The following is a 26,544-nucleotide window of genomic DNA, read 5'->3' on the forward strand; positions in this document are numbered from 1 at the left end:
GCAGGCTTGAACCCGTGACGGAAAAGAAAGTGAAAGAAAATCTGATGTCTTACCGATGTTCCATGACGCGATCGGAAGTCCGAGGCGTAAAAATTAGGCAAAGTCAATCCAACAGATACGATGACTTGCAAAACTGCTTAGCAAAAATCGACCCCTTCAGTGTACAAAACTGGCCAGTTTAGAGTGAAGGAATTAATGTTTTCGGCCAATTTTTCGATATTTGTCGTTCGAAATGTCGAGCTTCAAAATGATACCGATCTTGTAAGGATCCGTCGCCTCTGTCGAAAGTTTGTGCGAGACATACATACATGCATACATGATGATTGCAACGTCTTGTCAAACGAGTGCCACTCCCTCAGACACTCAAAAGTCAATGAGCCCAAAAATGACTTCCATCGCCACGGGACCATTTTAATGCCTGAGAGAATATCTATACACAGATGATGTTACAGAGTCTTAGCTTTGTACGACAGCTAAGTCTCTCTCTCTCTCTCTCTCTCTCTCTCTCTCTCTCTCTCTCTCTCTCTCTCTCTCTCTGTTCAAAATGTTGAGATCCAGCAACAAGCAAGAGCAAGAGCAAGATAGCCAGCAACAAGTTAAACTACAGACCAGCTTAATGCGGGTACTGGTCTCCCGCTTTATGGTTTTTTTTAATCAGAGATTTGCTTCTCCTAGAAAGGTTGCCTTCACCACAGCTTACAGGAGCCCTCTCCACCCCAACACACACATACATACACACAAACACACACGGTGCTAGTTGGCCGTTGACCCCGAAAAAGGGTTCATTTGCCCTTTGGAAGGTCTTGTTTTTAATCCTTCAGGGAAACTAGCCACCCTCCTCACCAAACAAGTTTGGTGGGGGAACCAGTTTAGTCGCTGGTGACCCAATCATGAGGCAGGTAGTACTGGGTTACATGGTACCAGTAGCATATGAAATGACCTGACACACACACACATACATACATACATACATACATACATACATACATACATACATTTAAACAGACGGGTAAGATTTATCTAATAGATTACAGTGATTAAGTGGTTAACGACACGGCACGGACTACCTGGGTGTCCCAAGTTAGAATTCAGCTCGTTCTGCACAAAATCCCTTTCACTTAGAATGTTTAAAACCTTCATATGGTACCTCCCGTAGGTTTCTTGTATCTTTCTATGAATAATTTTGACTACAAATTATATCGCGCAAACCAATATAAATAATAGAATACTTGGATTCATGACTTTTTGTATAAGTTCTCTAAAGTTATATTTTCGTTGCCGTTTCGTGAACGGCCGTGATCCTCTCGTCTCTTTAACTAAGACGAATGAAACTATTATGGCAGAATGACACACATAGATGTTTGCTGAGTTTTCTTCAAGGTTTTATTTGGGGAGAATGGACTTGGGAGAGAGAGACTAAATAACTATTTTTTTATTATTTCTTAGACTAACTGCAAAGGCTGCTGCAAATAAGGTGGGCTCCCTCTATCGAGCTAGAAGACTACTCACACCTGAGAGTATCCAGTACCTCTACAAGGCTACCTTCGCCCATGCATGGAGTATTTTTGCCACATCTGGGCTGGTGCATCTACCACAAATCTCTCTCTTAGATAGGGTAAAAAAAAGAGTTGTCAATCTAATCGGCCCCATTTTATCAACAAAGCTCCAGCCCCTGTCCCATCGCCGCAATGTTGCATCTCTGTGCCATTTTACAAATATTTTAATGGAATGTGTTCATATGAACTTGTTTAACTTGTGCCCCCTCGACGTACATATCCCCGACAAACCCGCTTAGCAATAAGATCTCACTCTTCACTGCTAAATGTCCCTAAATGCCAAAAAGCTTTCTATTCTAATAGTTTCTTCATTCGAACAGCTAGATTTTAGAATTCTCTTCCCGCTGCCTGCTTTCCTGACTGTGCTGCTATGCAAAAGTTTAAATGTAACATAAACAAATATCTTGTTAATCTTTCCAAGACATGACCTCAAATAGTAGCCCCTTACGTCCAAGTGGCATTATGCTTTGTAAGGAGTGAACATAATTAAAAAAAAAAAAACTCTCAAACTTAAAAGGCTGAGTGACTCAGACGAACAACGCCATTGGTAACATTCACCGAGATTATCAGTTTTCTACATCATTAGTATGAAGTATCAGAAAACTTAACTTTCTCTCCTCGAAAACGTGACATCATTTGTCACTGTTCGACTTTGTTTTGTTTACCGTATTTCAACCTTTAATATGTAACCCAACATATGTCAAACATACAGTTGCGCCAAAAAGAAAGTCCGCACTTGTCATTTTTTTCAAAAACCGCAAATTAAAGATAAATTTAATGTTTAAACAATCTGTACCTCATTTGATTCGCCTTTTATTGCTCTATAATTTTACTGGTTTATATTTTACTTTTAACTGAAGTATCCTAGTGTTCTCGTCAATTAAAAAAATGCCTTCAAATCGAGAAGGCAAAAAGAAACTCCGCAGCAACAAATGAGCTTAAAACCAGCTTAAAGTATCCACCTTTTAGGCAACAAAGTATCTTTAATCGTAATTGTTATTCCAGGTTATAAAACGTAACATTTAGTCCATATGCATCGACATTCTCTTAGTGATCGTCAGGTTCTCATTAATCTCTACTTTTCTGGTTTATCCAATCTAGAAATCGGCAATAGATTGAAATGTGTTGAGAAACAGTATGAACGAAAATCACCAAAACACCGGCAGTGTTGGTGATGCCCTTAAATCTGGTTGTCCTAGAGTTACTTCTTACAGGGAAAACACTGATCCGCAGCCTAAGAAACAGATTTGAAACGGCTCCCCAAATCCAACAAACGTGTAAGCTTGTCAAAAAGTGCGCTCTTTCAACAGTTAAGAACATATTGAATGTATTTAATTTGCGAGGCTGTGTTGCAAGATGCTAGGCAATATTTCTGTAAAGAACAGAAAGCGCCGCCTGGACTTCGTTAGATGCAATGAAGATTATAATTCTTTATATTGGTTTAAAGCGATTTTTAGTAACGAAAGCAAGTTAAATAAGCTAGGCAGCGATGGTTGGTCGAAGGAAAGACGAAGAATTTAATCCTAGCTTCTCAGTTTCAACGCTGTAAGGTGGTGGAGGTTCAGTTTTTGTGTAGGGCGTCATTAGTGCCAATGGTATAGGGCCTATAGGTTGCTTGCAAGGTCGAATTAATTCGACCAAGTACATTAATATGCTGAGTGAGTATTTTTGACCTTTAGCCGAAATTTGGATGATAATCCCATTTTCATGCAGGATAATGCTCCCATTAATACAGTTGTTAATGTCAAGAGCTTCATGATATTCCGTGTTTGGTTTGGCCTGCAAAATCTCCAAATCTGAATACTATCAAAAACGTATGGTATTACACCAATCAACAGTTACACAATGATAAAATTTTTAAATCTGGAAAAACTTTGGACAAAAATTAGTGAAATTGGATGCTTTTTACCAGAGTATTGCCGCAGTCTAATTCAAGAAATGACCAAAAAATTGCGGACTGTCAAATTTACAGAAGGACTATGGTACTAAATATTAACTAGTTCATTGTGTTCTTGTTGTAATTGTGTTGCATTAATGTCCTAAAGTTACATTTAAATAACGATTTTCCATAGTGCGGAGTTTCTTTTTGCCTTCTTTATTTGAAGTTTATTTTTTAAATTGACGTCAACACTAGATTACTTCAATTAAAAGTCAAATATGATAAGGTAAAATTATAGAGGAATAAAAGGTGAATCAAATGAGGTATGGGTTGTTTAAACAGTTACATTCAGTTTAGCTTAAATTTGCGTTTTTTTTTTTAAATAACAAGCGCAGACTTTCTTTATGGTGCCACTGTATGTCACCATGTAAAACATGTGTTAAACGAAATATAATTCGCTAGAATAACGACTGATTACAACTTCTGGCATATCCTTAGCAATCCGTCCTCATCTACGCCACACATTAGGCCATCATCATATCGTATGAAACTAAAGATTCTATTGTTTGCATTGGTTTCCCCAGTATTTTTCTTTTTATGTCGATATTTACATCTTGGTTTAGTATTTTCGAATGACACACAGAGACGTTCGCTGATATTTCTTCAAGGTTTTATTTTGGAGAGAATGGATCTTGGAGAGAGAGACTAAATAACTAAATATTTTGTCTGAACATTCTCTTTAATAAATGACTGATGCCGACTTTGTTTTATCTACCGTAGTTTGATCTCTGTTGCTTCTGCGTTCTTTTTTTACGTCACCCTACTCTGGGTTCGGTTCTATTAGCAGACTAAGGTCATCATGACATGTACTAACGTGATTCTTGTCAGAATTCACACTAGCTAACTTAATCGCGACTGATATAGAGTCACTAATGTGTAATATCATTTCATTTACAAAACACACACAAATTAGCTTAGTTAGTTATATAGATTTGGGAGAGAAAAACTAAATAATTATTTACTTCTTAGATGTAATTTATATGATGATGATTTTTCGTACAAGTTCTGCATAATCATAATATTTGCGTTAACAACAATTGCTGTCCTTTTTAGTATCTTCATCATTACTGTTTCTCTTCGGCGCCGTTTCATGACTAGTCATGATCCTCTTGTCTCTTTTAACTGAGACTAATGAAACTATTATTGCACAGCGACGCACTAAGACATTTGTTAAGTTTTCATAAAGGTTTTATTTGGAGAGAATGCACTCAAAAGAGAGAGACTAAATGAATAAATATTTTTTTAAACTTATTTTCTAACTTAAAAACTGAGTACAGCGACACCGGTAATATTCACGGAGATTATCAGTTTTCTAAATCATTCGTATGACTTCCAAGAGAGAACTTGTTGAAAACCTTGACTTTCTTTCCTCGAAAACGTGGCATCATTAATACGATTCGCTAGAATAACGACCGATTACAAACTCTGACATATCTTTAGCGGTCCACCACACATATCGTCATCATATGGTATGAATCTGAAGATGCTATTGTTGACATCTTCGGTGCGTTTCATGAATAATCCTCTCGTATTGGTTATCTAAGATGAATGAAACTATTATTTCAGAACGATACACGGAGATGTTCGCTGAGTGTTCTTGAAGGCGTTATTTAGAGATAATGGACTGAGAAGATTGTTTTGTTTTGCTTTAAGGCATATCAATCACTTTTGGGAGGACTTAGAATAGAGAGACTAAATAACTAAATATTTTCTTAAACTTGCGTCATATTAGCAGACTATGATCACCATGACATGTACTAATGCGATACTTGTAAAAATTCACACTAGCTGATTTAATCGCTACTGACGTAGACTTCATTAACAAAAGGCACATACGTAAATCTGCTTGGTAAGTGATTTCGTATTTAGGTTCTTATAGATTGTGTCGTTGTTTTTATTAGTTCGTAATGTTAATTGTCTGCCGTGGAATTTTCTCGGTTTCGGTTATGGTGTGTTTTCAGTGCTTCTTTTTGTATTTGCCAGAAAATATTGAGGGTATTGTAAGTTCATAAATCTACGTTTGATATATTTAAATTCTTCCTTGATGTATTCTTCATTGCATATTCTCAGGGCCATAAGAAAAAATCCTAACATTACCAACTAATAAAAACAAAGGCACAATCTATAAGAACCTAAATAAGACAGGCATTCAAATAACAAAACTAAACTCTTTAACAATTAGGGATCTAACACGTAAAATTATGACTAATATCAACACTAACATCAAAGCCGGAATATATTCCATACCCTGCCTTGATTGTGGAAGAATATACGTAGGAGAAACTTAACGTAATTTAAATGAAAGAATATATGAACACAAACGAGATGTGAAAAACAATAATACACTCGACGCCATATTTTGTCACATCATGGAGAACGACCACCATTGTAATTTTAACAAAGCGACTTTCTTTAACCACACATAATAGATCCACACGACGTTTAATCGAGTCGGCTATAATCTCCCATTCCAGCAATATAATTAAACAAAGAAAGGGTTTTCCACGTTGCTCCCTATCTGTCGAAAATAATTATTAAAGAGAACAATTTAGACACAGTTTAAACTTGAAATATATATATATATATATATATATATATATATATATATATATATATATATATATATATACTCGTCAGACCTTACAGAAAAAAAATATATATATATATATTAAAAATCCATTCGTGATTTCACTTCATTTATAATGTTTATTTTACTTATTTACTGTATTTTATTTTATCACTGTCTATTTTTAGACGCCATTTTGTCACTTTCTATCCTTATTGTTAGACGCTACCTTTCAAGTTACTACGTTATTTTATCCCCATTCAGTTGTCTCTAATTTTTAAAAACTCCCTTCGTAATGTCGTTTCATTTTATTTACTTAATCTATCACGGTTATATTTCCAGACGCAATCTTTTAAATCTCTACGATATTTTAACCCAATTAATTTTCTCGTCTCATTTTATCAACTTATTTACTGTTCAATTTTAGACGTAATCCACAACGCTAGTTTACTCTAATTTATTATATTCTCATATCATAAAATGTAGATATGTATATAGACATCTAATTTACATAAGGAAAACACGCTGCTCTCCCCATCATTATATATAGCCCCAAATCCTCAGTGACAATCCCTGTGTAGAAAGCCCGCATGAATAAACGTTGAGTATTCAGGTCCTTCCACCTCCATTTTAATTCATATCGTCGGATTCAATCCAGCTCAACAATCATATATATATATATATATATATATATATATATATATATATAGTGGAAATGGTAATTAATAAAAACTGAAGAAAGTGCTCAATACTGTTGTAGAGCAAATATGCGTTTTATTTTTTATAACCGTATCTTTCTGTTAAGTTACATTATTGTTCAGCTACCCGGCCGTTTTTTAGGCGTCTGTAGCTTCCTCAGACTTTTACAGAAATGTTCGTTGTTACGGGATGAAAGAGTGAAAGAGTGAACAGGGGATGGGTGCGAGAAGAGCGGGGGGAAGAGGAAGGGAACAAGGGGGAAAGGTGTCGGTAATGTTTTAGTTTTGAAGTTTAAGGAACTTGTGGGGGAGGGTCTGGGAAGTTAACTTCTGGTGTGGCTGAGGGCATAGGGATACATGGAGGGGAAGGGAATATGTGGGGGTAGGAGGAGGGGATTATTTTAAAATTTGAGTTTTAATGTTAAAGTTTTTGACGTCTCGTTGGTGAGATGATTTCTTGATAAGTTTGTCTTGACCTGTTGGGTGTTCGCTTAGTTTCGGAGGCGGGGGGGGGGCTATGATTCGGTTTATTTAGTTTTTATTTGTTGTTAATTGTTTGCGCACGTACACACATATACACTTAGAGAAACGTTCACATGTACACATACATCTCCGCCCTGGCGTGCAAATATATGCACATATGTGCGCATGCATGCATGCATAGACACCCGCGTCGCTCCCGCTTACGTCAAATTTTCCTTAAGGTGCTAGAATTGGGTACGTGTGCGCAAGCATGTATTCGCTCATACACAGATACATACACACATCGACTCCCCTACCCCCGAGGGGGCGTATACACGGGCCCATGTGCGCATATTGATTCAGGCATACCTGCATCTCCACTCATACATGCAAGCGCATGTGCACACACAGATACCAATATTCGTGAACACATAGATCGACATATATACACAGCTGCATCCCCCGCTCTTCTCGCACCCCTTCCCTGTTCACTCTTTCACTCTTTCATTCCATAACAACGAACATTTCTGTAAAAGTCTGAGGAAGCTACAGACGGTCAAAAAACGGCCGGGTAGCTGAAACAATAATGTAACTTGACAGAAAGATACGGTAATAAAAAATAAAACGTATATATATATATATATATATATATATATATATATATATATATATATATAAAAGAGTGTAGTCATCAACAATTGTAGGTTTTTCAGACTTTGATGATTTTTTTAATATTTTAAAATATTTTTATAACGCGTTTCAAGCCTTGTTCAGCTCTCTTCATATATTTTTATCTAAACGTTCGTTTTAGTTAAAAGTTTGGAATTTCCTTTTGGAAAACATTTTATCTTTGCCAACAGTGATTGTGTTTTCCAGAGAAATGCCAATCTGAGACTTTTTGTGCGGTGCGGTAGGTCAAGAGTTTAATGAGTTAGAGTTAAGTCCATTTAGTGGGCGAGGGGCTTTGAGTCTATTTGATGAATATTTTTATGGGTTTTTATGAGTTTCTTTCTTTTTCATATGTGTGTAGGAGTGTGTCAGTGTGTGCTTGTGTGTTAAGGCGAAGGTTGTGTGTTGTGTGTGTGTGTGAATGTGTGTGGGGCAAGATCTGTGATTTCTTTTTTCACATATGCGTGCTTGTGCCCGTGTGTGCGTGTCCATGCCCGTGCACGCGTGCGTATATGTGTGTGTGTGTGTGTGTGTGTGTGTGTGTGTGTGTGTGTGTGTGTGTGTGTGTGTGTGCCTTAGGGCTGGAGTCGTGTGTGCATGTGTATACATGGGTTACACTCTGTGATTTCTTATTTTCACATGTACGCGTGTTCCTGTGCGCTTGTGCGCATACCTCTGCGCGTGTGCCCGTGCATGTAAGAGGGAGATAGAGGCAGGATATATAGATAGGTATAAGGTCGATTCCCAATCTAAACATACATACATGTATTCAGTCACCCACACACAAACACATGCACACACACAAACAAAATGGAAAACAGATGATACATACACATATATACATATATAAATATATATACATATATACCCACATACACACATACATACACACACATATATACAGAAATATAAATGTAGGAGTATACATACACATCATGTCTATAGATGATTTAATTTTATCCACATAGAAAATATCCAAATAAATATTTAAATAATAAATTAATTACAATAATACCTCCCAAAAATGTGAGGCGACTAGAATATAAACAAAGGGCAGATAACTTCTCCCTTGATGATTCATATATATATAATTACAAATAATATTTAAATAATACTTAAATAATAAATTAATTACAAAAAATACGTCCCAAAAATGTGAGGCGGCTAGAATCTAAACAAAGGGCAGATGACCTCTGCATTTAAAGTACTCAGGGAGTGAAAAAAAAAACATCACAGAATCGCTTATAAAAAATAAATCAATAAACAATCATATGTATATATATGATTGTTTATTTATTTATTTTATATATATATATATATATATATATATATATATATATATATATATATATATATATATATATATACTAGCCGATTTACCCGAGCTTTGCTACGGATATATTTGTATTACACAATACTAATTGGCATTCTTTTAATATTTATGTAATTACAGGTTCGAAACCAAAACTTCTGGGTAAACGACATTTCTTGCACCACTGGTAAAAATGTAAACGAAAGTTCTGCATTACGTAGAAAAAAAACTGTACAGGTCCGTTTTCAGTTTGTGTTGCTCCCAAAAAAGTAAATTAGGATTTTTGCGGATAAACTATGCTTGGTTGTGTATATAAAAAGTACCCCATTTTTAATAAAGGAAGGACTTTCACATAAAAATTTAATAAACGATTAAAGATACGGCAAAAATTGAATTACACTTGTAAATCATATCTAAAAAATAGCACGGTTCGTAAACTGCAGAAGTACTAAACAGATAAAAACACCCGCATTTTTGTACTTCTGCAATTATTTTTCTTTGAGTGACGCTGAGACATAAAGCGACACCCCCCTCCCCCCGAAAACCCCCCATAATTACGTCGAAATTCCCCACACAAATATATATTATCAACTAAATCAATTACCCAGACAGGAAAACATAAGATCTTTCTCAAAAGAAAATCGAAGAAAAAAAAGTGAAAAAAAACGCGTAGGAATATATCTGATATAAAAAGCATTACTTTACCTTGTTTCTTTTTCAAAGTATTATGGAAACGATAATAAAATTCAGACAGTTAAGTGAATAGTTGAAAAATGATTTTAAAATCGTCCGTAGGAAATAAATTTTAACCTTTTGGTAAACGTGCTCACACCTTACAATGAATCGACATTTATAGCCGAGACTTTAATAGAGGGCTAACGATTTAAAATATTTCGTCGAAAAATAAAATCATCCTTAGCCTAATTATTTATGTTTTTATCAATATTTGTAACTTTTACATTTATAGAAAATAAATAATTAAAACAAATCATTTTATCACCATATCTCTCGATTTGGTTAAAAACTATATCCGTTCATAACCGGAAGTGAAATATCAGTGAAAATTACTTAAAATGTGCCAGTTTAGCAAATAGTACAAAATAACTTGAATTAAAATAATTTAAATAAATTTACTTTAAATAATACTCTTAAGTAGAACAATTACATCAATTACATTGCTATAATCAGTAATTTTAATTGAGCGAATTATTTAAAAAGATTTTCTTTAATATAATATGCAAATTAGATTAGTTCTATTATGTACATTGCCTTCAATATAGTGTATATATATTGATCGTGATGCTATTTATTTATATAGAAAATCTTATAGTAAATAAAATTTATATAGATAACCGTTTTCAGCAGGAAGTTTTGTATATATTAATCAAATTGCAAACAAACAGACAGGATTAAGGATTTATATATATATATATATATATATATATATATATATATATACACTAGCAGTATTGCCCGGCTTTGTTCGGTGGTTTCTTTGATGTCTTTTTATGCTTATTTTGATATGTATTTTTGGTAATTCTAATATTTTCTTCTTTTTTTTTTGTAATCCTAAAATTATTTTAGTAAATTTCGGTTATAGTGACACCTTACTGATTAGCATAGCCCCGATACAGTTGATGCAACGTGCCTGCAACAATCCAATTTCTCATATTTGTCCCCTTAGCAGTTACTCTTCCAGCTCAAAACCAACTACTTCGGTGAGGTTGTGGGGGGGGCATGATTTCTTGAACTGTATGCGAGAGAAACCACAGGATCAACATCGACTATCTATTCCTTGTAAGAATTTATGTGATTGCCGCTGTATAGTTTTACAATTGGTCAACTGTGTCGAAAAATTCCTTATCTTATGCTGCCAGGCATACTACTTGTGTTTGATTGTTGGGGCCTATGTTTTGTTAAAGCGACATATAAGAAACCTCTGAATAACATTTACACTAAATATGTGTGTAGACTGTTTTGCGATTTCTTCAGGATCAGTTACTTGTCAATTATAAAGTTTAATTAAAGTACCGTAATATTCCAGTTTTATATTGCAAAAATAATAGATATTTTTAAAATATACACACACGCGTAAATTTTCCAATCTTATAAATAACATTCTTTCCAGTTAACGAAAAAGAAAAAACATTAAAAAAAAATTACGTGCGGGGTTTGAACCTATAGACCACGTCATGCAAAAATAAAGCAAAAGAAAAAAAAATACACGTAAATTTTCAAGTCTTATATAATTCTTTGCGGTTAATGAAAAACGAATTAAGAAATTTAAATGCGAAGTTTGAACCTACAGACCACATGATGCAAAAAAAAAAAAAAAAAATACGCTATCAACTTACCCACAGTAGAATTTTCAAAGCCCGTTGTCTTATCATTGTTGCGAAGTGATATGGGGAAAATAGCTTTACCGATGATAGATAATTTTAAAAAACGGTTTCGGTTATCGATTATCGATTATTATCAGGGATATTCTGAGACAAAACTTTACTAAGACCACCCCCAAATTTATACACTAAAGTTCTGTAAATTTAAAAAAAAACTGTTTCGGAGTCTATAAGAAATGAATTCACACACACAGACAAAATTGCATTTATATAATTTTAGAGAATATATATATATATATATATATATATGTATATATATGTATATAGTAGAAATGGTAATTAATAAAAACTGAAGAAAGTGCTCAATACTGTTGTAGAGCAAATATGCGTTTTAGTTTTTTGTTATTACCGTATCTTTGTGTTAAGTTACATTATTGTTTCAGCTACCCGGCCGTTTTTTTTTTTGCCATCTGTAGCTTCCTCAGACTTTTACAGAATATATATATATATATATATATATATATATATATATATATATATATATATACTAGCAGGCCGCTTGGCCTTGCCCGGTCGTAAAATACGCTTTTCTGCAAATCAAAGCATCAAAGCATACAATACACAAGGTCTAAAATATTTTTTCTAACTTATTATATGTTTTTCCTATAAATAAATGTAATTCAACCCCGTTGAGTTAAAAAAAAAACTGATTTAAATATAAATATACAATATATAACTATAATCATATTTATAATCATATTTACTGCTTTTAGTAACGCTCTTGTGGATTCTGACGACATTTTTTTTTCAGGCCTTACTTAAAAAATATTTTCTCTTCAAGGAGGGGGTAGGTAGAAACTTAGTTTTAGTATTGATTTTAGTAATGCCTCTTTAATTTTAATTAGTGCTTGCAGTAGTGCTCTGGGGGCTTCCTGGGTTTATTTTTTTCACTCATCACTTCAAAAGTTTTTTCAATGCAATAAAAGACGATATAATCTCAAAATCACTTTTTATTTTGAACAGTTTCCACCTTGCCCTTTAAGGGCCAGCGAGTAGATTAGTAAAATTATAATTAAATGCGTGCACTGTACTGTTGACATGAATTAAATAGGGTTACAAACCTGGTTTTATTGTCTCGTTTATAAGAACTTAAGTAAAATCCGTTAAGATCATCTTCCAGTTTCCCGGTGAAGTTCATCTGTAGATGGTACTGTTCACCCTCGCTGAGTGGTTGACTGAGGTGGAAGATGAGAAACTGTCGTCGTTTGTCGTGGACAATCTCTTTAATGATCGGCGCTTTGGCGCGCCCTATTTGCTGCAGTTTCACTGACGCTTCGTCGATGTCCAGCTTCAAGCTGTGCAGTGTGATGTTGCTGCATTCTATTTCACAGACAAGGCGTATCTTAACGTAGCCGTCGAAGGTGAACGCGTCAGGGTCAGCGCCGTAGATGTATGGCTGCAGCTCGACATCGTACGTAAGTGGGACGATCGACGTGGGCAGGCGAAGGTCCTTCTGCAAAGTCGGGATAACTGGCACCATGACGGGCGGCACTGTTGTTGCTTGCCGGCACAAATCACCTGTGAATGAGAGACAAAACCGTATTCAGGCGATAGAAGTTTATTTCAATTATAGTCTTACCATCACTCATAAAATAATGTTATTACTAAATACCCCCCTGTTCTAAACTAATGACTTCGAAACATGTTTTGCTATCCTAAATTAAAATATTAAATTTTAAATAAAAATAAAGATCGATCAGTTTTTATTCATTAAAGAATTGCCTCCATGCCACACGGATGTATGGGTCAGTGACCCATACATCCGGGTCACCTGATGAGATCAACACGTTGATTGAAATAGTAGTTCTATCGTTATGACCAGTGTCACTTTGTTTATAAAAAATTCAATCGAATAATGTATCTATATCCATCTATCTATCTATTTATCTATCTATATATATATATATCTATATATATATATATATATATATATATATATATATGTATGTATATTTCTCAAAATTAGGTTAATGTTGACTAACATAAGGTAATATAATCTGAGCTTCAATGTAAAAAATTACAAATATTTTCTTGGTGCAACAATAATTTCGTTTTTATATATATAGTTAAACGTCAATAAAGGACATTATTAGTTATATGTCAAAAAATACATTACATATAATGTTTTAGTTGAACGTCCAAAAACGATATTATTTTGCCCCAACATACTATGTAAATTCCACGCACACACACGCGCGCGCGCACATATATATATATATATGAGGTGGGTGAGCCTGGATCAACATTTGCAACAAAAGGAGCATCCCTAGCAAATATAGACACAACTTCACCACAAGAAACAGTAGACTTCTCACATTCTACCACCTCATTAAGACCCATAAAACAGGTCCCACCACCAAAATAAGACCCATAGTATCCAGCAAAGGACCACCCTACAAAATTTCCTGGCTTCTTTCCCACCTCTTAAAACCACTTCTTCCAACCTGCCCGGGACACGTCAGCAGCTCTAACGAAGTCATCTCTAGGTTACGTTCACTTTCATCAGAACAACTCAAGCACAACAGATATGCCTTCAGCCTAGACGTCGTCGCCCTCTACATATCTGTCCCTGCATACCCGGTAATTGACATAATTACCGACTGCATTTCGTCCTGTAACCTCTATTGCTTTGGCCTCACTGGAACTGATATACATGACCTCCTAGAAATAATAATAGATAACACTTACTTCACATACAAACAAAACACAGGATTGCCTATGGGCTCCAGCCTGTCAGGACTACTCGCTATCGCATTCATGGACAAACTCGAACGCCGCGCCCTCAACTCTTGCTACTCCTACACCTTCTTCACGCGATACGTTGAGGATATCCTACTCCTAACATCTTCCCGGGAGGACGCAAACTCAATTTTTAACATGTTTAACAACACCGACCCACACATTGAGTTCACCATCGAGCACCCCGACAGCTCTAGATCCCTGGCACTTTTAGACTTCAGCCTCAAGATCTCCGAAGACGGTAATATATCCACCAAATTCTACAAGAAACCCGCCTGTAGAGATCTCTTCGCACACTATGAATCTGCCCTCCCCCGTAAAGCTAAAATAAGCTATGCGAGGAATGAAATAGCGCGCATCCGCAACAAATACTGCAACGAAGCGGATAAAAACACCTGCACAAATAAATTCAACCAAGTCCTAGAAACCAATGGATACCCAAAACCAACCATTGAAAACCTCAATAAATCTAGAAGACGCACGCAACATTCTTCCTCTAACACCTGCTTTCTAAAGCTGCCCCATTTCAACGACAAGATCACAACAGCCATCCGCAAAGCTATACTAAGAGAGGGTCTAGACATACAACTTATACACACTGGGCCATCACTACGACAACATTTGTCAAAACGCAAAACCCACCTAAGCAACGTACCCTGCACCCTAACTAACTGCCCGATGAACACCACCAACATGTGCCACCGTACATACACAGTATATCGCATACAGTGCACCAAATGTGACCAATCATACGTCGGTAGCTCAGTGAGACACCTGCACATTAGAGTAAAAGAACACATACAAAAACAAGCCTCTTCTGTTCGCAAACACCTTCACACATGCGGCAACACTAACAAATCCATCAGAGTAGATATTTTAGCCACCGAACGCAATGTTGGCAATCTTCGTATCAAAGAATCAATCCTGATTGCCAAATGACATCCCAAGATTAATCGCCGACATGAATTAGGCTCTTCATTCTTAACTTAATGCACACCATCCCACCATTGTGTAATACAATAAAAAAATAAATAAACAAACAAAATAGAATAAAATAAATAAATCCAAAATTAAATTAAAATAAATGAAAATAAATAAACAAACAAAATAATAAATAAGCAATCCCTATTCAAGATTACTACACATTAATAATAATAACAATGTTTAACAATTAAATAGCAAGCCTAAGATATATGAATTAGATGGTACGAGCATGTAGGCTACACGGCTACATGTATATGACTCATGCAAATTTATAAGTTTATATGCCCCAATATAACCCAATTGATTTCTCCGAGTAAACTTAACAATATTAATCGCAAATAACAATAAGGCATAATACACCAAAAACAGAAATCCAAGTTAACTCAAATAAATAAATACATTATAAAAATTTTTTTACTAAAACTCTCGAAATAACTTCTAACCACTCCAGCATAACACATTGCATATATAAATAAACAATTATAGTTACTATATAATTGAATTAAAGATACAAGAATCCATAAATGAGTATATATACACTACATAACGAATTAAATAAAATACCCCCAGAATTAGAATAATATCACTAAAATAAAATAAATAAGCAAACAAATAAATACATAAAAAAGTAATGCAACGTTATACATCTGAGAAGAAATATCGGTAACGATTATCCCCCTTAGAACAACACATCAAGTAGTCTCCCTTGACCAACCGATTTATTCTAAGTCTACGCTCCCACCACCTCAAACAGAACGCAGAAACACAAATAACAAATAAATTAGTTAATTAAATCTCCTCAATATAAACATAAACTACTATAAAAAAAATAAATAAATAAAATAAATAAATAAATTAGAAATAAAAATAAGTAAAAGAAAAAAAAACAAACTCGATCATATTAAATTAAAAAGCCACCAACAAGGTCCGGACAATTATTTAGCCCGATAGTTTTACTGTTTACAACAACACGTTTGAACCAAAGATAAACTATTATAAAAAATAAATAAATAAATAAAATAAAATATAATAAAAAATAAATAATTTAGAAATATAAAATAAGAATTCAGAAAATAAAATCCTAACCATATACTACCCACAAGTTCCGAGCGATGATTTGCTGCGGTATAGTTACTGCTTACAGCAGCACGTTTATCAAAGTCAAATAAATATCTGACGAAGAGATCTTTCTCGAAATATTATATTACACGGATATACCACCAGACCGACTTTCCCAGGTGATCACTGTGCAAATATAAATATACTGCGTATATAAAATATGAATATGTACCCATGTATTTATAAGTTGTATTAATAAATTTCTCACCTGCTTCAGCTTGTGTCTTCCCGTTACTTCTGCATTTTACCGCCTTCTACAATTCTATTTAAATATATATATATATATATATATATATATATATATATATATATATATATATGACTACTTCATTTAATCACATAAATTAATATACGAAGATATAATTTTATGCGTAAATTTTTAGCATTTACTTCAACAGTACTCAATACATAGGTAGAGTAGTGAAAATATATATGGCAATTAAGCTACACAGAATATCCCGTGTTTCATTCTCATTCTGTGTAGCTTAATTGCCACACACACCCACAAACACACACACAAAAACACACATATATATGCGTGTGTGTTAATCATATATATGTAAACTCCATATATATATTTGCCTATCTATCTATCTATCTATCTCCATATCTATCTATCTATCTATCTACCTATATACATGTGTGTGCGTGTGTGTGCGTGCGTTTGTGTGCATATGTGTGCATGTGCTTGTGTACATATGTGTGTGCGTGTGTGTGTGCATATCAGTGTGTGCATGTGCGTGTGTGTGTTTGCATGTGTGTGTGTGTATGTTTGTGTGTGCATATGTGTGTGAGTGCATGGGTATGTGCGTGCGTGTACATTCATTCTTTTTGTAGACTGTTGCCCTCGTCTTCCTGGTCGTTTCACGTTTCAGCCAACTCATCCTCTGGCCTTCTTCAAGGGATTAACCGCGACGGGAGAGGAATACTGAGTCTTGAAACTTTGCTTTGGCCGATTAAACCTCGATTTTTTAAAAAAAACATTTTTTAAACAAAAACAATATTACGAACTTGTTTGTCATACCGAATATAGTAATATATCCAGAAATTACGAAAAATCATCGAATATAAAGTTATTTATAGTTAAAAGTAATTTTTACACAAAATTGGGTAAAATCTCATTTTACTTAAATGGTATAAAGTAGACAATAGGAGTCTACACGCAGGGGACATAACTGCGAAATAAATATTTTAGATCACTTGTTCATGACTGCAATATTTGTTGTCTATAGCGATAGACATTTTTTTTTTTTACTAAAAACACAACAGCAGTTTTTCTACTCGATGCATTTTCGTAATTTTTTGATATATTACTATTTTCGACACGACCATTAATTACGTTTTTGTTTAAAACGATATGCTTACAAAATTGGTTTGTCGACTGTAGACTTAAATATTTTACCAAAATAATCAGACTCGAGATTAAATAATTCGAAATATTACTATGTTGTAAAACAAAATGGCGAAACGAGACCAAATCTACATTTCTAGTTGCTTTCTAGTTGACTACAATTTGGCCGTCTTCAAGTCCAACGTAAACAAATTCTTGATGAGCCATTCCCCTTAAGTAATCCAATTTACCAAATTTCCACTTCTAATGATTACTACAATGTTGTCCCATTGAATACTGTACACTCAATAACCCTTATCCTTGAGTGGCCTCTGAGCCTTGATAAGTGGTGACTCCTATGTTAAAAAAAAAGCCATAAAATTAACAAAAAGTTTGATATTGGTATCATAAATTTATTTTAGAAATATACTCAGGGAAAAATGATTGATATATCCATGAACCCCATATTTTCATACTTATTTTTTTTCTCTATTTTATAAGTTTCTTTCTTCTACACATATCTGGTTAAAATAAAGTTGTATTTTTAAAGTGTTATTTTCTGGTCACGTGGATTCTTCCTTGCCGCCTTTGGTGCATTTAAACGTCATCATTATTTCATCTCGTGTTCATTTTATCGACAAACTTTAACAACAATAACGGTAATACTTTAGCAGTTCAGTTATTTTATTTATATCCCAAACATGCATATAAACTGCGATACCAAATTGCCATCATCATCATCATCATCATCATCATCATCATCATCATCAAACTTGTTGACTGTTTTCCTCCTACTTATAGCCTTGCTTTTTTTTTTTTTTTTAGAGACTACAACTAATAAGCATCTCTTGCCTTTGTTATAGTCATATTTCGTTTCTGTTAGCTCCTACTTCCGGTGGCTTGAAGGCTTGGCTTGACCGAATTCCATTTAAAAGAGTCAGATATGAGTATCTCTACAACATGGTACGTTCTTTTTTTTAGATTAAGAGAGAGGGGTAGAGAGGGGAGAGAGAGATGGTTACAAGGAGAAAGAGAATTAATTACACGGGAGAAAATTTGCTATCACTAAACCGGCATACCCAAGTTAAGATTATACCCGAATATCCAACAGCATCAACAGCATCAACAGCAATAACAACAAGAAATATTAGAGATGAGGATGACGGAAATAAATAAATGACGTAAATACAGAAGACAGGGAAGCCATGAAAATACAGAACATCATTAAATTGGCAATATGGGACTCAGGGTTAGTTGATTGTTCTTATTTATAAATGCCTCCCCACGGGACAGAGTTATATATATATATATATATATATATATATATATATATATAAAGCTGAATGTCTGTGTGTGTGTGTGTGTGTGTGTGTGTGTGTGTGTGTGTGTGTGTGTGTGGTCACGAATAGGCTCCTATATGGTTGACTATTTTAAAAACCTGATAACATATGATGATAGAAAATGTATCGAGACACAGGAATGGGTATGTTTGATCCGGCAGAACGGTGGTTCATTAAAATTGTGGGGTCTGCGTTCGCGCCTGCTCTACAAAGTATGGAAATAAAAAATTTAAAAATTAAAAAAAACAAGTGTTTTTTTATATAGATGTACATACGAATACTTTGATAAGTATGTTTTAACTTAAATAGGGATGGTATGATAAAATTGTGGGGTCTGCGTTCGCGCCTGGCCTCCATAGAATGGAACTAGGCACAAACATTAATAAAGACTTTTCATATCTATCTGCGTAAGTATACTTTGATAATTATGTTTCAGTTTGAAGAAATATGGTATAATAAAATTATGGAGTGTTCGTTCGCACCTGACCTCTATAGAATGGAAATATGTCACAAAGTTTAACAAGATTTTTTAATATAGATCCACAGAATATTGTGATAAGTATTTCAGTGTGAACAAGCATGGTATAATAAATTATGAGGTTTATCTATTTTATTTTTACTTTCATCATATTTTGCTTTGGTTTTGATACCCCCAAATTCAACCACAATTTACAACCCTTCCTTTTCATAAACTATCATAGTTTCATAAATCAGAGTCCATTTTCTGTGGGCTGTTTTTGAACCCAGTCAACAACGGGTACTTTTGCTAGTATGTATATATATATATATATATATATATATATATATATATATATATATATATATATATAACTCTGTCCCGTATATATATATATATATATATATATATATATATATATATATATATATATATATATAGTCTTTTGTCATTTATTCACTGTAATGTTCTGTAATTACATTGAGCTTCCTAAATAAGGATTCGTTTATATTATAAGGAAATAAAATATATCTCAACAGAAATAAATATATATATATATATATATATATATATATATATATATATATAGTACTCCACATACAGTACTGTTTCGCTGTTTTACAGCTCATCAGTGCGGCTAGACAAGCAACTACCTCAAGCAAGGCTTGAAACTCGATCGCCCAAACGACAGTCGGAGCTTCTAACCGTTGTGCTATACGGTTGCTGCTATGTGGGCAGTGAATTAACAATGTTTTGACATTGTCCAAAATACCTAAGCTCAATTCGTTTACACAAAGAGCATCGCTTCATACGCTCATGGTAATTTGGCTTTATAATAATAAGTACGAAATCTGCATTAATTAAAATATATTAAGCGTGTTATAAACCCGGGCAATGCCGGGCGTTGCCCTGTTAGTTATGTTTTGCTCTAGTTCGTGTATATTTAAAGACTACTGTCATTCCCAGACCACGCAATGTGACCTTGCTAGTATGCGATAAGCATAAAATACAATTTAAAGCAATCACATAGCCATATCGTTCGTCTTTGATTTTTTTACAAGCATCGGTTGAAAGAGCAAAGAGATTGAAAAGGAATGCTGTTATTATGAAGTGACCGTGGAATTCAAAATGGAGGTTTCTAAAGCTAAAATTTCTTTATCCGCTTTTTCATTTTTTTTATATATTATTTCAGGTATTTTTCTGTTCTTGCTGAAGATTCTTTTTTTCTATCGGTCGAACGATCACTCAATTTTCAATTTCATTCAAAATTTCCGTTTGACGAAGCCTAATATCATTTTCTGATTGCGTCGGTTCTTTCTTGCCGCTTTCAGTCTAATAAAGCTGCCATCTTAATTTTGTCACGTGACGATTTTATCGACAAACGTTAACAACAACAACACCACCTCCACCACCATCACCACCACTAACAACAACAACAACAACAACAACAGTATTTTAACGGTTCCGTTCTTTCATTTTCAGAAACTTACCGTGACATATCATGATACCAAAATGCCATCATTAATGTTCTCAAAACTTCCTCTCATGTTGGTGAGTGGAATCGTGCTCCAGGGATTCTCGGAACACTTTTTTTTTCTCTTCTGAAAATATCGCACGATAAAAGACAGTTAATCCCGCACCCTGGAAGTTCCGTAATTTCGTCTACTTCCGTTCTGGGATAACCCCAACCTTGAAGGTGCCACTCAAACTCAAACAATTCAAACGACGGCCCTCTTTTGTATTATTGGGATCATTCCAGCTACTGTTTTAATCGTGGGTGTTATTTGCATAACGTTTCTGTCGATGTAACCTCCGATCTTCTTTAGGTGTATTTTGTCGAACTCCGGAATGTACCATGGTCGTTACGTTCGAACCTTGTTTGTTAGAGTTCAAACCTCTCTTGAACCCCCACTCCGTCCGGCACTGTCAAAAAGGAACAAAAAAATTAAATAAATAAATCCAAGTCGACTTTTATTCTTTTTTTAAGTCCTTTATTACTATTTTTCTTTCTCCCCGTCTTGACACCAGCTTAAAAGTCTCTCGCCATCGTCCATCTCGCCCGGTGTACACTTTTCTTCACCGACCTCACGCTGGCATCAGCCTGCCATTTCTCACCTGCGACTTTACACGTGCAATTTCTCCGACGCGCACTTTACCTCTCCCGACCACGTGGTGTCCTTCTTTTTCTTCTCGGACACTTCCTAATGTGCTTTTTTTGGGGGGGGGCAAACCAGCTATTTTACAGCCCATGTTGATATTTTTCCACGCGCTCATATGCGCTATGTTACAGGAATCTTTTTCTCGAACACAGGGATCTGCACGAAATTTCGAAAGAAATCCGCTATATATTTATTTATTTTCCGTACGAAATTATACGCAGATTTTCACGTTCAACAGCAAGATTCACTTGAAGAAGATCTGAGGTTATATCCACCGAAACGTTGTACAAATAACATTCAAGATGACAACAGTAGTCGGATTAATCCAAATAATATGAATAATCAATCCTCATCTAAAAACTTCAGAACCGTAACGGCCCTCTTTATGCAACAATTTTATGTATAAAGTAAATATAATTTTAATATTATTGAAAAGTACTTGTTACAAAAAAGCAATCATAAGATCAGGATAGGTTTTTTACAAGGAAATGAACGCTTATCAAAACCCGCAAGCCACCCGAAGATAAGGTTAATGAATGTCAAGTAGTCGATGAGAGAGACAAAATCTGAATGATCAGTAGTTGTGGAAATTTAGAATTTAGTTATTTAAGGGGCTTAACAAAAATTTGTTTACGTTCGACTTGAAAACGACTATGTTGTATCTATCTATTTATCCATCTATCTCGTACCGTGGCATGTTCATGCCATAGATAAAATCATGGTTAGTCTTCTCCATAGACTTCGATCCATTGTTGGTCAGATTCCTCTGAAGACATCACATGATTTTGAACTTGGCAGATTATATGAGGTGGGTTGCCATTACTTTCCCCAGTGTAGTTGCATCTGACTCGCCTGTTTGCACGTTGTCCTTAGATCATCCGCATAGTTGTAGTCGAATAACGTAACTCTTAATACCATAGAATCGTTGATCTGCTAGAGATTCATCCTCCTCCATGGTCATCCAACGTCCTGCTGCTGACGTCACCAGAGTTACCTTCTCCTAGATGCATGCCTTAACTATGACCAGTGGTGCATCTCTCCCAGTGAATTATTGCGCTTCCAGATACCACCCTGGAAATTTCTTATGACTTGGCGCGGTATATACAGCGCCTAGCCTTCCCAAATGGTCACCCATCTAGTACTGACCAGGCTCATCGTTGCTTAACTTTGGTTATCTGGCGGGAACCAGTGTGCCAACGTGATTGTGCCGTATATGTAGTAATCAGCTGAAAACCAGCCACACGGTATATGGTTTCACAAGCTGGCAGTTCTAGGAAAGAAAAAAATATTTGTTACACAAAACACAAACATAAAACCCAGATATTATTTTTACAAGATAGTCACCACTTATCAAGGCCCGAATGCCACTCGAAAATGAAGTGTCAATAAATGCCAGATATAATGATCGGTAGTGTTGAAATTGGGTAGAATTTGATTATTTATGAGGACGCCTCAATAAAAACAGGACATTTAAAGTTTTCCAGCCAAACAACAGCCCTTCTTGTGCAACAATCTTAGAAAGTGCTAGCGGGAGCGGGGGCGTAAAAATACGCTTAAATATGATATTTTAATTTGTCCAGCGAGCCTTCCAGACCTCAAGATCTTACATCCTGCAATGTTTTTGAGGGGATCTGTGAATGGACTGGTTTATCTGCCTTCCATTTCAAGAGCTGGGGATAGTCTTGAGGCCTGAATAACCGCTGTTGCAGCCATTGACAAGGCAATGCTGGGACACCTTTGGCAAGAATCGAACTATCGGCTTCATGCGTAGCTTGTGATGTAGCTCACTTTGAACATCTTCGAGCATTGAGATTACAAGTTTTCTGAATATATCAGTTGCGTTTTTATATCCTTAATAGTTCTCGAGATATTCAATGTCAAAATGTGTCCAAGACTTTTGGAACACCCTGTATATCAACGATAAATAAAAGACTAGAACTGTAAGGAAGAATATTTATTCCAATATTTATTGGTTAGGTCGGGTTAGGGTTAGGCTTAGGTTTAGGGTTAGGATTGAGCAATTTCCTTTTCACTCGCATTCGAGGTCAAAAGTTAGACACAAGCTCAGTTTTTAATGTGGGAAAGATTCAACTCCTCCAAAAAATTGAGATTAGGTTATGCAAATCTTAAAGCCAAAAATATTTACATATTAGTAAGATAAAAAGAACATACTTGGTAACGGAATCCGGTTTGAACATCGGAAATTGCCATCCGGTGTTTACCAAAAAACAGTCCCTCATTATTTTTAGACCGTTTAGGTTTCATCTGAATTTTTAATTTCACCTGTTTTAGTCATCAGATAAGCAGTTCTGCAGTAATGTGTTCCACATGTAACATTTCCTTCAGAGAGCTAACAGTTTTGTATCACTATTTTCTATGCTTAATATCAAGGGAGGGTAATATAGTATCTGCGCCATTGTCACATCATGCTCCTAAGCATTACCTTCTATTTTGGAGGATGGGGTCATGGCCTCATCCAGATTAAAAAAAAATGATTTCAGGCTACTCAAATTGTTTAAGATTTTTTTTTCAAACCTAACCTGACAGAGAATTAATATTTTGTTTTAAAAACGCGTTTCTAAATTATTCAGTTACTTTAAATATGCTAAATTATTCAGTTACATTAAATATGTTAAATTATTCAGTTACATTAAATATGTTAAATTATTCAGTTACATTAAATATGATAAATTATTCAGTTACATTAAATATGTTAAATTATTCAGTTACATTAAATATGTTAAATTATTCAGTTACATTAAATATGTTAAATTATTCAGTTACATTAAATATGTTAAATTATTCAGTTACATTAAATATGTTAAATTATTCAGTTACATTAAATATGCAAAATTATTCAGTTACATTAAATATGTTAAATTATTCAGTTACATTAAATATGTTAAATTATTCAGTTACATTAAATATGTTAAATTATTCAGTTACATTAAATATGTTAAATTATTCAGTTACATTAAATATGTTAAATTATTCAGTTACATTAAATATGTTAAATTATTCAGTTACATTAAATATGTTAAATTATTCAGTTACATTAAATATGTTAAATTATTCAGTTACATTAAATATGTTAAATTATTCAGTTACATTAAATATGTTAAATTATTCAGTTACATTAAATATGTTAAATTATTCAGTTACATTAAATATGTTAAATTATTCAGTTACATTAAATATGTTAAATTATTCAGTTACATTAAATATGTTAAATTATTCAGTTACATTAAATATGTTAAATTATTCAGTTACATTAAATATGCTAAATTATTCAGTTACATTAAATATGTTAAATTATTCAGTTACATTAAATATGCTAAATTATTCAGTTACATTAAATATGTTTAATTATTCAGTTACATTAAATATGTTAAATTATTCAGTTACATTAAATATGTTAAATTATTCAGTTACATTAAATATGTTAAATTATTCAGTTACATTAAATATGTTAAATTATTCAGTTACATTAAATATGTTAAATTATTCCGTTACATTAAATATGTTAAATTATTCAGTTACATTAAATATGCTAAATTATTCAGTTACATTAAATATGTTAAATTATTCAGTTACATTAAATATGTTAAATTATTCAGTTACATTAAATATGTTAAATTATTCAGTTACATTAAATATGTTAAATTATTCAGTTACATTAAATATGTTAAATTATTCAGTTACATTAAATATGTTAAATTATTCAGTTACATTAAATATGTTAAATTATTCAGTTACATTAAATATGCTAAATTATTCAGTTACATTAAATATGTTAAATTATTCAGTTACATTAAATATGTTAAATTATTCAGTTACATTAAATATGTTAAATTATTCAGTTACATTAAATATGTTAAATTATTCAGTTACATTAAATATGTTAAATTATTCAGTTACATTGAATATGTTAAATTATTCAGTTACATTAAATATGTTAAATTATTCAGTTACATTAAATATGTTAAATTATTCAGTTACATTAAATATGTTAAATTATTCAGTTACATTAAATATGTTAAATTATTCAGTTACATTAAATATGTTAAATTATTCAGTTACATTAAATATGTAAAATTATTCAGTTACATTAAATATGTTAAATTATTCAGTTACATTAAATATGTTAAATTATTCAGTTACATTAAATATGTTAAATTATTCAGTTACATTAAATATGTTAAATTATTCAGTTACATTAAATATGTTAAATTATTCAGTTACATTAAATATGTTAAATTATTCAGTTACATTAAATATGTTAAATTATTCAGTTACATTAAATATGTTAAATTATTCAGTTACATTAAATATGTTAAATTATTCAGTTACATTAAATATGTTAAATTATTCAGTTACATTAAATATGTTAAATTATTCAGTTACATTAAATATGTTAAATTATTCAGTTACATTAAATATGTTAAATTATTCAGTTACATTAAATATGCTAAATTATTCAGTTACATTAAATATGTTAAATTATTCAGTTACATTAAATATGCTAAATTATTCAGTTACATTAAATATGTTTAATTATTCAGTTACATTAAATATGTTAAATTATTCAGTTACATTAAATATGTTAAATTATTCAGTTACATTAAATATGTTAAATTATTCAGTTACATTAAATATGTTAAATTATTCCGTTACATTAAATATGTTAAATTATTCAGTTACATTAAATATGCTAAATTATTCAGTTACATTAAATATGTTAAATTATTCAGTTACATTAAATATGTTAAATTATTCAGTTACATTAAATATGTTAAATTATTCAGTTACATTAAA

The 26,544-nt window shown here is 33.3% G+C and overlaps 1 protein-coding gene and 1 pseudogene across 4 annotated transcripts in view; both read right to left on the reverse strand.

Annotated features, from left to right (window-relative positions):
- The window catches only part of LOC145246113 (uncharacterized), a 459,766-nt gene that overhangs the window by 195,539 nt on the left and 237,683 nt on the right, over positions 1 to 26,544 (reverse strand). For all 4 annotated transcript variants that reach the window (XM_080107946.1, XM_080107944.1, XM_080107945.1 and 1 more), the window contains exon 2: positions 12,663 to 13,119. In XM_080107946.1, coding sequence (XP_079964072.1) covers positions 12,663 to 13,119 — 457 coding nt within the window. The remainder of the gene's footprint in view (positions 1 to 12,662; positions 13,120 to 26,544) is intronic.
- LOC145246194 (5S ribosomal RNA) lies at positions 22,828 to 22,944 on the reverse strand (annotated as a pseudogene).

The sequence above is a fragment of the Euprymna scolopes genome, chromosome 23 (assembly GCF_053919585.1).
Source record: "Euprymna scolopes isolate OS-2025 chromosome 23, ASM5391958v1, whole genome shotgun sequence".
Taxonomy (NCBI): Eukaryota; Metazoa; Mollusca; class Cephalopoda; order Sepiida; family Sepiolidae; genus Euprymna; species Euprymna scolopes.